We start from the raw sequence: 15,783 nt of genomic DNA, 5'->3' as shown, positions 1-15,783 counted from the left end.
CTGAGGGTCTCTTGAGTGTTCTTTGAGATGCAAGGCGGCGGTGCAGTTGCTCCAATTGTTGTGATGAGGAAAGGCCTCATGAGTTCAGCAACTTGAACCAGAAAGCCGCCTCACCTGCGGAGCTGACCGTGGATGTCTAGTGGAAGTTAGCCTAAAATTGTCAGGCTTTTCCCCTACATGGACTTGTAGCAGCCAGCTCCGTTTGCTTATGTCCTGCAATGAGTTTGGACAATTTCAACTTTTTTTTTTTTTTGCTCTGTAAGATTCATTGATTTGAACATGCTCAATGTATATGCTAGAGGGTTCGCGGAACATCAATATTATTCGATAAATTCTAGCATATGCCAACACGCTGAGTGTGGTGAAAAGGCATTTCATTGTTTTCTAACAATAGATTCTGACCAATACAAGCTGACTTGGCAATAACTGCAATGTCTTAATTTTTCTACGTTTTGTACTTTTAAAATAAAGTATTCATCAGATCACCTCGACTGATTCATTTCATACAACTTCTCAGTTCCGGACCACCACATGCACCACAGGGTCACGTAAGGAGCCAAAAATCCAGAATGCATGAGGGTTTAGATTTTGCTCTTGTTGCCCTCAAGTGGCTAATCTTTGTAGTGATGGTGCCATCAAAAGTAAAAACAGAAGTTGCAAATTAAAAATATATATATAATTAACAATTGTTACCCGGAATATTTAGTTCAGACACACTTAACAACAAAAAAAAAATGATAGGCAAGACCAAAAGTCCTTGAATATTTTCCAAGCGTGCTCATTCTTTAAACTTCCACTCCTGTCGACACATGGGGCACTGCTGCTGGACTTGCTGCGAGTTGAGCCACTTCAAGATACAGTGCATGTGGAAACAGTGGGAGCACTGACCCCAGACCAGCGGACAGTCATCACCGGGCACCTTACCTGTAAAGCAGGTTCGGAAAATTGGCTCACAAAACAGATGGGAAAAGTAGTGTTGAATATCACTCGCTGTTGCTGGTCTACTCCTCGCTGACGTGACTGAACCTTCTTTTATATTGTTGACTGGCAGTCTGCTGCAGCATTCATTTCAAGTTCAAATTATCCTCTGTAATAGCAGCGCACATTGCCCTCATATTTACGGGTTGATCTAATTTAGCCATTTGCACATCATGTGATAGTGTAGAGCCAATCACAATCTGGGATGTAGGGGACCATGTGTAACGCTTCATATGATTGGCGGAGCCAGTAGACATGAGCGGCTGCGTTTTCTTCCAGGTCAAGTATTTTAATTGTTTGTTTGTTTTTAACGTACATATACTCATGTTAAACTGTAACGAATATAAGTAAAAGTAGTCTAAAAATAAATACTCAGGAAAGTACAAACTGGGAAAAAAACTCAAGTACAGTAAAAGTATTTTTTTATTATGATTGGAAAGGCAGCGCTGTAGAATGACCGTAAATAATGTACAATAATGTGCCGTTTGTGATCTGTCTCGGCCATCATATTGTGTTTCCAATATTTTGCTGGATTCAACACACGATACAGTAAATAAACTGCTACTTACACTCCGGGCAGCAACCATTGAAAGCCAGCCTGCAGATCCCACAGTTCTCATCATTGGCCACCCACAACCACGACGCCACTCCGTTCCACTTCTTGATCTTCACCTTCATCCTGCTCGGCAGTAGAGGATAAATATACACTTAACAATACATTAGAACACCACACGTCCACTACCATTGCGAGCTCATGTTTAGCAGAAGCTAAACTTGCACAGATTACTGCAACACCGACCTACTTTACTCACCCGTCAGCGGCTCACGGCTTTAAAATATCTAACACCAGTTTAATCCTTACACTTCCATCATTTCAGGAGTTTATGTTCAATATGCCAATTTTACTCTAGTTTTCTCCTCCACCCAACCAGTATCGCTACGTTCTTCTTCTTTTTGCGCTTTAAAAGGCAGCTGCTCAGCAACGTCATGGCTCATTACCGCCATCTAAAGGAACAGTGGGTTAAATGTACACGATTATACAATACTGTACTGTAATACAATAATAATAATGATACTACTACTACTACTACTACTACTACTACTACTAATAATAATAATAATAATAAAATAAAAGTCACTATTTATTTTATATTATATACTGTATAGTAATGTATGTTAGGATTGTGAATAGTACTGTTATATCAATATACATATAGCAGTTGTAGTAGTAGTAGTAGTAGTAGTAGTAATAATAATAAGAAGAATATTTTTCTGAATTTCCATGTTATGAACAGCGTATCCTCACCATCAAAATCGCAGTAACTCTAATACTAACTATTATTATTTCAATAGTTATTTACAGTAATCACCCCAAAGTGTAGACAAAGAAATATATATACTTTTTCATCAGTTTCAATAGTACAAAGTGTTTCTTTTGCGTTGACTGGCCGCTAGGGCGCATTCAAGAGACTTTTTTTTAACAGCGGGTTGTGACGTCTTCTCCATCAACACAGAGCGAACGAGCAGGGACTGTGTGAGAGAGATAGGCTCAAAAGTAGCTCTAAAAAGCACAGTCTCAGACGTTTAGCTGGCGACAGGTCGTTGCTGATCGAGCAAAAATGTTCTGTAGGCGGGTTTTCCAGAGACTCGGCCCGGTGGCTCAGAGGGTCTTCACGCCGACGTTTCTAAAAGGTGAGTCAGGTTCAAGTGTTTTAAGTGACTTTTACATTTTCTGAGGTCACACTTGTTGCATTCAAACGTGTCCAACGTGTGGGAAATAAGTTGACCTATGTTGTAGTTTTCTTTGGTGGGTAATGGAACTTTTGCATGGGTTTGTCGATTAAGCAAATGCATGGTCACAAACTTTAATTTAATTATTGGCTTAATAATTATATGATAGATGACGGTATGCGTAGTGGAAATACAATGCAGTTTCTAAAATGTCAAACATAAGGAACACTTTGTCCTGTGCTGTCACAATGCAAATAGTTTTGTTTTTTTAAATTAAGAATAGTAATGATTAAAAAAGTTGCATTTGGGTTTGATTTGTCATTTGAGGTGGAAGAAGTAATGGTAATGGTCATAAAAACCATTCCTTAGCAGGTAACAATTATGTTGTAATGATTGCATGCAAACATCCACTGTGCATGCGAACTGAAGAGGATTTAGGGCTTTTATTTTCACAAAGCTTTTGTCTTTTCACGCATCCTTGCCTGGATCATCATTTACTCTGGGGTTTGAGCATGTGGAATTCAGCCGAAGGGAAAACTGCTTCGACTGCTTCGTGTTTGTAATTTCCTGAATAAATCCCTCACTGTGACTGCGTGCCGACCAGTCCAGGGTGTAACCCGCCTTTCTCCCAAAGCCAGCTGTGATAGGCCCTGGCTGTCCATGACATGAAGGGATAAGTGCAAGCAAATTGATGGATTAATAAAGTTCTGACTTTAACACCAGTATATCTTCTCAAATTAACTGGTTATTATTATTGCATTATTATTCAGACAGAATCTTCCACGGGTGTGTGTTGCTGTTTCATATTCTGCGACTGTACACCTTGACCATCTTGACATCTGGCACACATGTCAAGACAGCACACGGTGACACTCCTCAAAACGTGTCCCTTCTGCCTCAGGTGCCATCTTGTCTGCTTTCATCTAGCATGCGTGTTCGTTTTAACAGGCCTGAACCTTGCAAGTCAGCTTAACTGCTTACCTTTATAAATAACTTGTACTTGGCCTTGCAAAGTGCTGCAGCGTCATGGTATTAGAAGTGCGAGGACTCAGCAGCTCATCATTCAAAACAGGACAGTTTGTTGTGGTTTTCTACACCAACTGTTTGGAACGTTTTAGCCATGCCCAGTGACATTGCTACAGAGAGAAACATACATGATGATTTTGAGGTGGAACTCGAGGCATGCGTGGCTTGAACAAATATAAAAGATACTGAATTTAAGGCCTGCATGGTGGGGTTGATAAATGATAATACTGTACTTTCATATCAGACAAGCTGTGTCCCAACCTTCAATACAGTGACTTGCCATTTGTTAAGGTTGCCAAGCAAATAAGTTTCTTATGCAAGAATGAGGTCAGAAACATACAAAAAAAGTCACACAAAAAGTCAATCTTGTGCACAGTCCGGATTCTATTCCAATCAAAATGCTTGATTTATCCTTCATGAAAATGTATAGTCTGTCATGAGGAAACGTGAGTGGATGAGGGATGGTGGACCCAAACTCAGGGATACAGACAACAAAACAGGAATCAAGTGCATTACGTGGTGCTTTAATGAACCATAGGAAAAATGGTGAGCAGACAACCTTGACGGGACTAGTCGCCAGGACTGAACGTATCGTGACCGGACTGGTCCCCATGACTGGACAGGACGTGATGAGACGAGTCGCCATGACTGGACAGGACGTGACGAGGACGACTTGGTTAGCTGTGGCGATGGCTACTTGACGGTGACAATGGCTACTTAGCTGTGATGAAGACTTGACGAACGAACTTCCACAATGCACCCACACCGACTGGACAAACACAACAGACTTGGAGGATGGTCAGAAGTCGTATTTTTCCGAGTTTAAACCAGGAAGTGTGTGCTGTGCGGGAACGCCCCCTTGAACTCGGAAATTCCATTTGAGAAGTCGGGAAAAAAAACGGACTAGAATGTGACGTCACTCTACAATGGCCACCCCTTTAGAAACAGACCGTGAATGGTAAAACACAATTTACTTGAGTATACAACTAGATAGCTTTTTTCATTCATAAATTTTCGACATAACTTCACGTAACACAATGTACGTGACAGTATGAAATTATACGGTGAAATACTGAACTGTATGGAATGCTTATGAAATAAGATAAAACCAATAAATGAAGATGGGGGTCAAAATGAGTACTGAGGACCAAAATAAAACACAGTTCATCACTATCTGCCATTTTGGTTGTTTACTTTCGCCTCGAACGCTTTCTGGGATATATCCAACCATCCTTGAATGCTGCATAACTAAACCAACAGTACTAATGAGACACACCTAGGGAAAGGAAGACACACACGTGAGGATGTGGCTGGACATAACAAGACAAGGGAAGAAACCAGGAACACAAAAACAAAAATACAACCACAGACAAAAACAAGAACACCCATAACAAACAAAAACCCAACCCCCACAGAACCGAAACATGACATAGTCAAAGTTGAGACGCATCTTGACATGTTGTACCATGATCAACCATACATAATTCTAGAGTTGTCACGTGATTTTCAGCTGATTGTGTCGGCTGAAAAAGTTCAGATTTTTAAATGTTCTTAATTTTTCAAGTCAAGAATAAAATAGTGTATTTCTTGATTGATTTGAACCACTGCTGACTGACAGCAATATAAAATGTTATCATGTTGTGATACCTTTATTCAAAATTTTAAAGAGCTCATTAATTAAGACAATTTGGATGTGCTCTTTATTTCTTCGTAATGCAATGTCAACGTTTTGGATGATATCAAGACTCTGCATCGTACTATCGGCAGATACTTAAATAACTCGGACTTCGGTGCAAAAAAAAGGTAATCGGGACATCTGTACATAATTCAGTTCCTCATTTAACTCTAGCAGCAGCTTTTCCAATTATATACATGTACAATCTGTCAATATCTCCTGATATAATGTACTATTATGTGATGGGCCTCTTGAATCATACTTTAAATTAATACATTAAAATCAGTAAATTGATCTTGGATTTCAGTCCAAATTGATTATTTATTTTCTAATCGCTGACTGGTGGCTTAATTGGACCAGATGTTGATCCTCCATCCCAACTGTTTGCTTCTTTACTGTCTGATATTTGTCTGACAATCTCCTGGACCTATAAATGGGTTATAGATTGATGTGTTCAATTGCACGTATTTGTTTGTGCTGGTAGAAGAATGTTGGTGTGTGAGCTGTAGATGCGATTAGAGTGGTTTGGGTGTAGGGTGGTTTTATTTATGGCCTCCTCTGCATGCACCCTGGCAATCCTCTAAACACAGGCAAATCTTCACAAGCCACAGAGGGCCACTCTCACCTGCGCTCGGCTGTAACAATAGCCCATTAAGAAGCTTTCCGCAGCTCCTCCTTCAGCGTTGCCTTTGGAGATGATTTGATCAGATGAAGTCAAACCTTTTGACTTTGTTGTTCATGTTTTTGAAATCAATCTCAAACGAGTGAGTCGGAATTGCTTGAGTGGTCTGCCGGAGATTTAATTTAAAGGATTGTTTGGTGTTTAGCTTGGCTGTTTCAAAATCTTTCCTTCTCCTTGGCTCCAAATGAGCAGGGCTACATTGTGTAACACGATTAATGATGCTACCGTAGTGCAATTAACCTTTGCACCAACTTGCTCTTTACTTTGGATTTTTTTTCCAAAACACACGTGCAATAAAACAGAAAAGTGTGTATAATTAATTAACATGTGCCCCTTTTTGTCTATCTGCAGCGCCAGTTCGGCACATGGCCTTCGGCGTTCCTGGTGGCTCCACAAACATGACGTACTTTGTTGTGTGTGGAGGAGGCCTCACTGCCGCAGTTGTTTATGTAAGTATTGGTGGTTTCTGTGTACACAACAATTTCCAGGAAATTGATATAGAACTGTATGAAAAGTTAGGCAATATATTATATTTGAATTGGGCTATTTTGTAGATGTACCTATCGAACCTAAGCAAACTTTTGCATGTTTACACACATTTCTATAGTTTAAAAAAATGGAACAGATATGATGTCCCAGTTGTGCTATAAACACTTTATTAGCTATAAATGGGGTGGCATGACTCAGCGGTAGAGTGGTTTCCCAACCCCAAAGTTGTGGGTTCGATCCCCAGCCGTTGTGACCATGTTGAAGTGTCCTTGAGCAAGATACTGAACACCCAGTTACTCCTGATGCTGTGCCATAGGTGAATGCAAAGTCAGTGTGAAACGTTTGAGTGCCTTAACAGATGAAAGACCAAACACTATAAATTCCCATTAAAAAAAAATGTTGAAGAGCATCTAAATTACTTTGGAATGGGAAGTTTTTTTGTGACAAGTTCCATACTGTCTATCACAGGGTACACGAAGACACTCACATCTAGGGCCAATTTAGAGGTGTCTGTTAACCTAACATTAGAGTACATGTTTTGGATTATTTGTTGTCTGCTGTAATGCATCATTTGTGTCATATTTGTTCTGTCACAGGCCTACAAGTCGATCATTGGTGATAGTGAGCGCTATGAGGACAGACTCGCTAACATGGGCTCCACAGCAAAGGGTCAGCTACCAATGCTATACCATACCGTACCGTACTGTACCGTACCATACCATACCATACGATACCATACCATACCATAAACACCCCCTCCTCCAGTCCTGTCATGCACACACACAGAGAACTAGATCAGTTGATTCTGTTTTGGCTGCTCCACCTAAATAAACATGCTAGAATAATCATCCTCAATAGCATGTCTGTCCCAATTTATGTCTTCAAATTAATTATGCCTGTTTTGGGCTCAGAGCAGCTGAACAATCTGTAATAGGAAAGAAGCAGTCGCAAGGCCATGGTGTTTTGTTTTGTTTTAATTACAAATGCAGCTCATAGCTCTTATGCTTGTAATTATGTGGTCAGCAATATGCAAAAATCATACTGGATATCGTCACCCTCTTAAAATCATTGCCTTTTTTTTATTTTGGGGCCTAAATCATCTTCGCATGATGCAAATGGTTAAATGTTTTTGTGTTTCCTGAAAAATATGGGAAAAAATGACTTAGGCAATTATTTTAAGAAGGCATTGATATATTCATATATATTTCAACCAAAATCAGTGGATGTTTTTTTACACATAACATGCTTGTCATTATCCGTTAATATGGTAATTATTTAGTCATAAAACTGGTGCTTGTATTGAATTCTAAGTAGGCCGCGGTAAAACAATGACGGTCAGAATGATGAGAGACTGGCACAAATTAAGTGAAACATTTGAATGGTGTAATATTGCTGGAGACAGAGTTACATAACATTCATCCAAATAATGCAAAATGAATTGTTCTTATTCTGTTTTATTTTTCAACTTTGAAGCTGAAGCTACCTCAGCTGAGATGGTGAATGCGACAGCTGAACCCACCCCAGTGAAGGAGCCAGAAGCGCCTGTTGTTGAAGTGGTCACAGAGTCTGCCGCTGCTCCTGAAGAGCCCGTGGCAGATAGCGCTGCCGAGCCCGTCGTTGAGAGCACAACACCTGAAGATTTCGGCTCTGTTGCTGCAACCGAAGAGCCCGTGGCAGACAGCACTGCCGAGCCCGTCCTTGAGAGCACAACACCTGAAGATTTCGGCTCTGCCGCTGCACCCGAAGAGCCCGTGGCAGATAGCACTGCTGAGCTTGTTGTTGAGAGCACAACACCTGAAGAAGATGTTGCCGTGGTCTCCGAGGCCATCGCCACTGAGGATGAAGCTAAGCCAACTGTTGTGGAAGAAGCTCCACCTGTCGTGGCTGAAGATGTTCCTACCACTGCGGAGGCCACAGAGGAGACACCAGCAGAGGCGCCCGCGAGTGCTGGTACAACAGTAGTGGATGAGACAAACCTCCCTTGTCCTCCCGCTGACGCAGAGACGGTTCCTTGTTCAGATATGGCAGCATAAAAATATGATGCCTTAAGTGTTGGATGGCAACAAGTTCAGTGTGCACTTTTTCACCTCTTGATGTCCAGAAAACTAACCCATGAACCTCAAAATAGATTAAGGGAAGAGACACCAGTTTGGGGTTCATCGGTCTAATTATTTGGAGAGTTAAGAGGTTCATTTAGATTTACACAATACTCCATATTTTAGAGTGTTCATAAAGTATCGTATAGTTTTTGAGTCAGGACAGACCTTTAGTTTGGGAGATTAGAATACGAACCAAACTGTGGAGTATTTCTATGTTTAAGTGCCCTTAAAGAGTTTTTATCAACCAAGTTTGATGACTTTATGTTCAATAAATACTCCTTGTGTCCCTTTCCACCCCACCAGTCTGTTTGTGCTTAGGTTCAATCATTTCAATATGGTCCAAGTGGTAGTCAGAGTGCTTCCTTTGCCATCAACTTTGTCTCATTTTAAAAGTATGACCATCATCATCTCGTTTTAGTGGCCTTTCCAATCTGTTTTGTTAACTGAAATGCACACATTTTAGTAAATTTATGGTCTTATCAGTGAGACAAAGTTGAAAACGTGCATTCGTGTTTTGCTCTTTTTTTTTCAAAATCTATCAGTTGGTCTGAAATATTCAGGCAATTTGCAATTCCATGATAACCACAAAAAAAAAAAAACATTTTGCTGCATCATTCACGCAGCAAACACAAATCTGTGCCTACTCCTCGCATTTAAAATTCAGTGGAGTTTTAATGTTGAAGCCAAGCCAAAGAAGGTCTTTATAATATTTTCTGTGCAGCACCACAAGTCTAAACATGGTAGTCTGATTAATACTCCATTTGTGGAATATGAATTAATCAACAAAATCCACCCATTTTTATCCATCTCAAGGTCTTGCCATTTTGCTACTTGCTATTGATTAAAAATGACATCACAGTTAAGCAGGTAGTGACCAATCACGGCTCAGCTTATGAACATCACATGACCAGACACAGAGAACAGGTGATTGGTTGTTACCTGAGCCCTGAGCAACTGTGATGCAATTTTCAAACAATGGCAAGTGGCAAAATGGCCAGCCCTTGAGATGGACAAAAATGCGTGGATTTTTCTGCTTTATTCCTATTCCACAACTGAAATAATTAGAATGCTGTTTAGACTAGTTGGGGTACATACAAAATATACTATATTATCAAGAACATTTTTGGGTTGGCTTTCTCTTTAAGAATACCTCTTCTTTGTGTTCATCCTCAGTGTGGTGAAGTTAATGGTTGTGGAATCCAGGTACAGAAAGTAAAAACCCTGAAACCGCTTGGTTTTAGCCAGAGGTGCTTCTACAGGTGGAGACAAGCTGTTTGCCTGCCAGTTGAGTATAGAAGCACCTCTGGCTAAAGGCAATCTGTGGCAGGGTTTTTAATTTTTGGACCTGGATTCCCCAACCCTGTTCATGTAGAAATCCCTTCATTTGTATTAGTGTTGTTTCAATTGACACCTTGGCCTTTTTTTCCAGTGACCCTTTGTCATCAACTATGGACACATGATAGAACTACTAACTCGTATCCCATGTATTGAAACAACAAATTCACAATCTGTCCCAGGTTCATGCTCCTATGCAATATAACTAAATAATGCTTACATTTTTTATTACTTTTACCTCCAAGAGATGACTGCATAATTTATCTTTTTAGCTTTAAGGTGAAACGATTTTGTGTAGCAATTTAAAGCAGAACCCAAGAAAACAAATCTCAGATCAGAATAGTAGCAATGTACGGTTATAGTACATTCACACACACAAATCTCGGTAGTTATCTATTTTAATTCTCAACATAACATTTACAACAAAGTCTGCCAGTAGTGTGGCATCAAACCACTTATGAATGGCAGAAAGAAGGAGCATGAAGATGAGTACCACTCTGTAGGGGAGACCGGGGCTAGTTGTATCGCGGGCAAGTTGTCACATTGCAATTTTCTTCTCCACCAGAGGGCACAAATAAAAAGTGGAATACTAGTCCTATTTGTATAAATGGACAGGGGTTGTGTTCTGTCCAAGAATATAAGTGCACAGTGTGAGCTGAGATGAGTAACAGTTATCTGTTTTGCACAACCCAAAGTAAAATATTTCAACTTCATATATTTTGAAACAGGCCTCATACATAGACAAATTCTAGCAACAAATCATGTGGATTCATTAGAGGAGAGATCCAGGCATCTTGTCATGCCTCAGTCACTGCTCTGTTTTAAGGTACTTGAAACTAGAGCAATTATTAGACAACATGGTAGTTTGGGGCAACATGTCTCAGTCATTTTGGGGTTTGTTGTCTCATATGCAAAGAATGAACTAATGAAAAATGCACCTCTAGCAACTCGGTTTACGTATGTCAGAATTGCCCTTTGGATGAAGAGTCTGAAGAATGAGGAAATTAGTTTGCTAGGTTTTGTTTCATTGTTTAAAAAAAATGATGTATTTAACTTTTGGTTGGACCTTGATAAAATGATGCAGAGCATCCCTAGAAGTGAGAGAGTTGTCATTGGTGCAGACTTCAATGGACACGTTGGTGCAGGAAACAGAGGTGATGGGCAAGTTTGGTATCCAGGAGAGGAACGCAGAAGGACTGATGGCGGTTGACTTTGCAAAAATAATTAAAATGGCTGTCGTGAATACTTTCTTCCAGAAGAGGCAGGAACATAGGGTGACCTACAAGAGTGGCGGTAGGAGTACACAGGTAGACTACATCTTGTAGTGACGGTGTAATCTGAAAGAGATCAGCGACTGCAAAGTAGTGGTAGGTGAGAGTGTAGCCAGACAGCATAGGATGGTAGTGTGTAGGATGACTCTGGTGGTGAGGAAGACAAAGATGGCAAAGGCGGAGAAGAGGACAAAATGGTGGAAGCTGAAAAAGGAAGAGTGTTGTGTGACTTTCAGGAAGGAGTTGAGGCTCTGGATGGTCAGAAGGTGCTTCCAGATGACTGGACAACTACAGCAAATGTGGTCAGGGAGGCAGGTAGGATAGTCCTTGGTGTGTCATCTGGAAGGAAAGGAGATAAGGAGAATTGGTGTTGGAATGAGGAGGTGCAGAAGTAGATCCAGAGAAAGAGGTTAGCTAAGAAGAAGTGGGACACTGAGGGGACTGAAGAAAGTAGACAGGAGTACAGGGAAATGCAGCGTAGCGTGAAAGTAGAAGTGGCAAAGACCAAACAAAAGGCTTACGGGGACTTGTATGCTAGGTTGGACAGTATGGAGGGAAAGACTGGACTATACAAGTTGGCAAGGCAACGAGACAGAGATGGGAAGGACGTGCAGCAGGTTAGGGTAATAAAGGATAGGGATGGAAGTGTGTTGCCAGTAGTGTGATGGGAAGATGGAAAGAGTACTTTGAAGAGTTGGTGGATGAGGAAAATGAGAGAGAACGAAGAGTAGAAGAGGTGACTGTTGTGGACCAAAAAGTAGATTAGTAAGGATGAAGTGAGAAGGGCATTGAAGAGGATGAAGTGTGGAATGGCACTTGATCCTGATGATATACCTGTGGAGGTATGGAAGTGTCAAGGAGAAGTAGCAGTAGCATTTCAAATAGTGAGAAGATGCCTGAGGAATGGAGGAGAAGTGTGCTGGTGCCCATTTTTACGTTCAGAGTTGTGGCAACTACAGAGGAATAAAGCTAATGAGCCACACAATGAAGCTGTGGGAACGAGTAGTTGAAGCTAGACTGAGGGCAGAGGTGAACATTTGTGAGCAGCAGTATGGTTTCGCGGCAAAAAAAAGTACCGCAGATGCGGTATTTGCTTTGAGGATGTTGATAGAGAAGTACAGAGAAGGTCAGAAGGAGCTGCATTGTGTCTTTGTAGATCTGGAGAAAGCTTATGACAGGGTGCCCAGAGAGGAACTGTGGTTTTGTATGAGTCTGGAGTGGCAGAGAAGTATGTTCAAGTGGTGCAGGACATGTATGAGTACTGTAAGACAGTGGTGAGGTGTGCTGTATGTGTGACGGAGGAGTTCAAAGTGGAGGTGGGACTACATCAGGGATCAGCTCTAAGCCCCTTGTTGTTTGCTATGATAATGGACAGGATGACAGACGAGGTTAGACAGGAATCTCCATGGACTATGATGTTTGCAAATGACATTGTGACCTGTAGTGAGAGGAAGGAACAGGTGGAGTAGAAGCTAGAGGCGTGGAGGTTTGCCCTGGAAAGGAAGGGAATGAAGGTTAGCCGTAGCAAGACGGAGTATCTGTGTGTGAATGGGGGGGACCCAAGTGGAAGAGTGAGGTTACAGGGAGAAGAGACCAAGATGGTGGAGGAGTTTAAGTATTTAGGGTCAACAGTCCAGAGCAATGGAGAGTGTGGAAAATAAGTGAAGAAGCGTGTGCAGGCAGGCTGGAACGGGTGGAGAAAAGTGTAATAGAAGAGTTTCAGCTAAAATGAAAGGAAAGGTTTGTAAAACTGTGGTGAGACCAGTGATGTTGTTTGGTCTGGAGACAGTGCCACTGAGGAAAAGACAGGAGGCAGAGCTGGAGGTGGCTGAGATGAAGATGCTGAAGTTCTCTTTGGGAGAGACCAGGATGGATAGAATCAGGAATGAGTACATCAGAGGGACAGCACATGTTAGAGGCTTTGGAGATAAAGTCAGAGAGGCCAGACTGAGATGGTTCGGACATGTCCAGAGGAGAGATAGCCAGTATATTGGATGGATGCTGAGTTTCAAAATGCCAGGCAGGAGATCTAGAGGAAGCCCAAAGAGGATTTTTATGGATGTAGTTAAAGAGGACATGAAGATAGTTTGTGTGAGAGCAGAGGATGCAGAAGACAGGCTTAGATGGAGGCAAGTGATTCACTGTGGCGACCCCTGAAGCAAAAAGCCGAAATGAAAAAGAAGAAGTTTAACAAATTAAAATTTTCCAGTTGCTGGAACTACAGTATGCCCACATGTCAGGACTGGTTTAAGTTTAATGATGAACCATTCATCCATCTATTAACTGAAATTATTATTATTTTTTTTACTTAATTCAATTTAATCTCAAATTTCCAGTTTAAGGGAAGCAAAACAGGCCTTTGAGGCTGAGAGCTAAGACCTACATGCCAGCAGTTTCTAAGGACTTAAATCCAGTGCATGTTTCATAATATTTTGTTAACGTTTGCTCACGGTACATTTTCAAGATCAATGATAAGTAATTTCTCTGGCTGTAAAAAAAACAACAACAAAAAAACAATGACAACTTACCCCGTATAGTGTGATAACTAACCCGTTGGTGGGGCAACATGTGATATGTTCACTCCCTCTTTTTGATGGCTTATAACTCTACGATGACAAAATATGAAGATGACATGAATACAAAAAAATAAACCTAAGACTTTGGAGTTACATCTGGAACAAATTTTGTTATGATGTATTGATTCCAAGAAATATCTAAAAGTATAAAAAGTGATACAACTAGCCTCGGTCACCATATCTGCTTAAGAACAACTGTCTGAAAAGAACTTGAGTTTGAAGCGGTTCACTTTCTTTCCTTCAGAGGCTGTGCCAGATCTTCTCACGGCTGTAAAAATACTGACCAGCTCCACAGTTGAAATTGCAGCTGCTTCTGTTGGTGAGTCCAATTTGATGAGAGCCGTCCGTCACATAGAAGAAGATGGAAAGGGTTCGGATTCTGTTTTAGAAGCATTACAACCTGAAGCCCTTGAGGGAACGCAAGATCTTACGATTAAGGACTCGCCACATGAAATTGTTGTTGTCACTAATGAAGAGGAACTGGACTCTGCAGAGGTGGTCAGTTGTGATGAAGAGGCTGTTACAGAAGTGAAAGTGTCTGCAGAAGAGATAACAAAGGAGGCCTCCGCTCGAGCTACCGAAGAAGAGGAGGAAGTGCCTCCTGAGGAAGCTGCACCTTCGGGCCCCACAGAAGAGATTACAGGAGAGATGCATGCTGAAGATCAGAATCCAGCTCCTGATCCAGAGGAGAACATCGCACCTGAAGAAGCTGCATCCTCTGCGGAGGCAAGCGTCATTACTGAAGCTCCAGTGGATGAAGAGCTACCTGTAGCTGAAACGTTTGGCGAGGACGCTGCTGAAGCTGAAGTTCCAGCAGAGGAGACAGTCGCTGCCTCAGAAGAGGAAGGTAGCACTCCAGAAGTTGACACTGGGTTAGAAATTGAGGCGCTATCAGCTGCTGAACCAGAGTCCAACTGCCACCACGATTCCCTGACACAAGTGATGACACCCACTGCTGATCAGCCATCTGAAATCCTTGAGGATGCTGGGGATCAGATGAATGAAAGCAGGGAAGCAGCATCACCTGTAGAAACACCAAGTAAGCAAATGTCATGAGTTAAAATTACTAAACTACACTATTCTTATTTTCTCCGAAAATAGTGATAGTACAGTATGTAGTAAATTGATTTTTATTGTATTTTTTTTAATGTGTTACAGGTCCAGAGGCAGTAGTGGTGATGATAAATCAGTCATGATTTGACAGTGTGCCTTCCAGATGACTCGTCAAACTGTCAGTCAAATCTGGGCGACTAAGAAAATACGAACAACGAAATTGAGATGTTTATCATTCAAATGTGTCCTTTGAATTGTGTGAATATCTCAACGTCTGTAATCTATGGTGTAAATTGGTGTTTATTTTAGTGCTGTATTATGTCCACTAGATGTCACCATTGCAATTTTTAGACAGGAGAAACATTTGTACCCGATTTTTCGAGCAGGACTACGCCCATATCCGTTTCTAACTAAATGCATTGATTTTCTTTTTTGTAATATTGAATTATATACAGCATTATGTATAGATTATTCTTATTAAGATGCCAATGTTAGTGCTGTGCAGAAAAAAAATACTTATAAAAAATGATAGCATACTTGAAACTAAACTAATAATGTTCTTTTAACAGTTTGTTTGGGTGACCTGCTCATTAATACATGCAGTATCTACGTGGTGTTTGTATTTAGACATATTTCAATAGCTATTACCATATGGAGTCATGTACCAATCCAGTTGAGGTGTAGATGAAAATATTTGTTGTTGATTGGAAGCAATTACTAACAGTTGTGTGGACCTCCAGTAACAAGTTGAATCATTGTCATGAGAAAATAAGATGTCATAGTGTGCTAACAGAAAATTGACAAATAAACATATGGAAATCAATTCATCCGTTTAGTTCCTTTTGACACTCAATGTCATGAGTTGTGC

General features: G+C 40.9%; 3 protein-coding genes across 4 annotated transcripts in view; 2 read left to right on the top strand and 1 right to left on the bottom strand.

Annotated features, from left to right (window-relative positions):
• Positions 1-482, top strand: part of ppp1r27b (protein phosphatase 1, regulatory subunit 27b) — a 2,098-nt gene extending 1,616 nt beyond the window's left edge. The window contains exon 3 of the mRNA XM_077571964.1: positions 1-482. This exon is cut by the window's left edge and continues 120 nt beyond it. Coding sequence (XP_077428090.1) covers positions 1-4 — 4 coding nt within the window. The 3' untranslated portion in view covers positions 5-482.
• A 172-nt stretch (positions 483-654) lies between these two features.
• Positions 655-1,955, bottom strand: anapc11 (APC11 anaphase promoting complex subunit 11 homolog (yeast)). The gene is made up of 3 exons (XM_077571965.1): positions 1,791-1,955; positions 1,548-1,657; positions 655-924 (listed from the first exon to the last, which is right to left on the bottom strand). The coding sequence occupies exons 2-3, from the start codon at positions 1,654-1,656 to the stop codon at positions 779-781; spliced, it is 255 nt and encodes an 84-aa protein (XP_077428091.1). The 5' UTR covers position 1,657; positions 1,791-1,955; the 3' UTR covers positions 655-778.
• Positions 1,956-2,481: 526 nt separating this feature from the next.
• Positions 2,482-15,738, top strand: mgarpb (mitochondria localized glutamic acid rich protein b). 2 transcript variants are annotated; one of them, XM_077571970.1, is made up of 7 exons: positions 2,482-2,670; positions 6,444-6,541; positions 7,178-7,250; positions 8,055-8,531; positions 14,107-14,181; positions 14,356-14,901; positions 15,021-15,738. In XM_077571970.1, exons 1-7 carry the CDS (start codon positions 2,598-2,600, stop codon positions 15,056-15,058), a joined length of 1,380 nt encoding a protein of 459 aa, XP_077428096.1. In that variant the 5' UTR covers positions 2,482-2,597; the 3' UTR covers positions 15,059-15,738. The 2 variants fall into 2 exon arrangements, with proteins under 2 accessions (XP_077428096.1, XP_077428095.1); XM_077571969.1 differs by having other exon boundaries at positions 14,107-14,901.
• The last annotated feature ends 45 nt before the right edge of the window (positions 15,739-15,783 follow it).

Source organism: Vanacampus margaritifer, chromosome 7 (genome assembly GCF_051991255.1).
Source record: "Vanacampus margaritifer isolate UIUO_Vmar chromosome 7, RoL_Vmar_1.0, whole genome shotgun sequence".
Taxonomy (NCBI): domain Eukaryota; kingdom Metazoa; phylum Chordata; class Actinopteri; order Syngnathiformes; family Syngnathidae; genus Vanacampus; species Vanacampus margaritifer.
The sequence above is the reverse complement of the archived record's forward strand: the minus strand, read 5'-3'. Positions and strand labels throughout refer to the sequence as shown.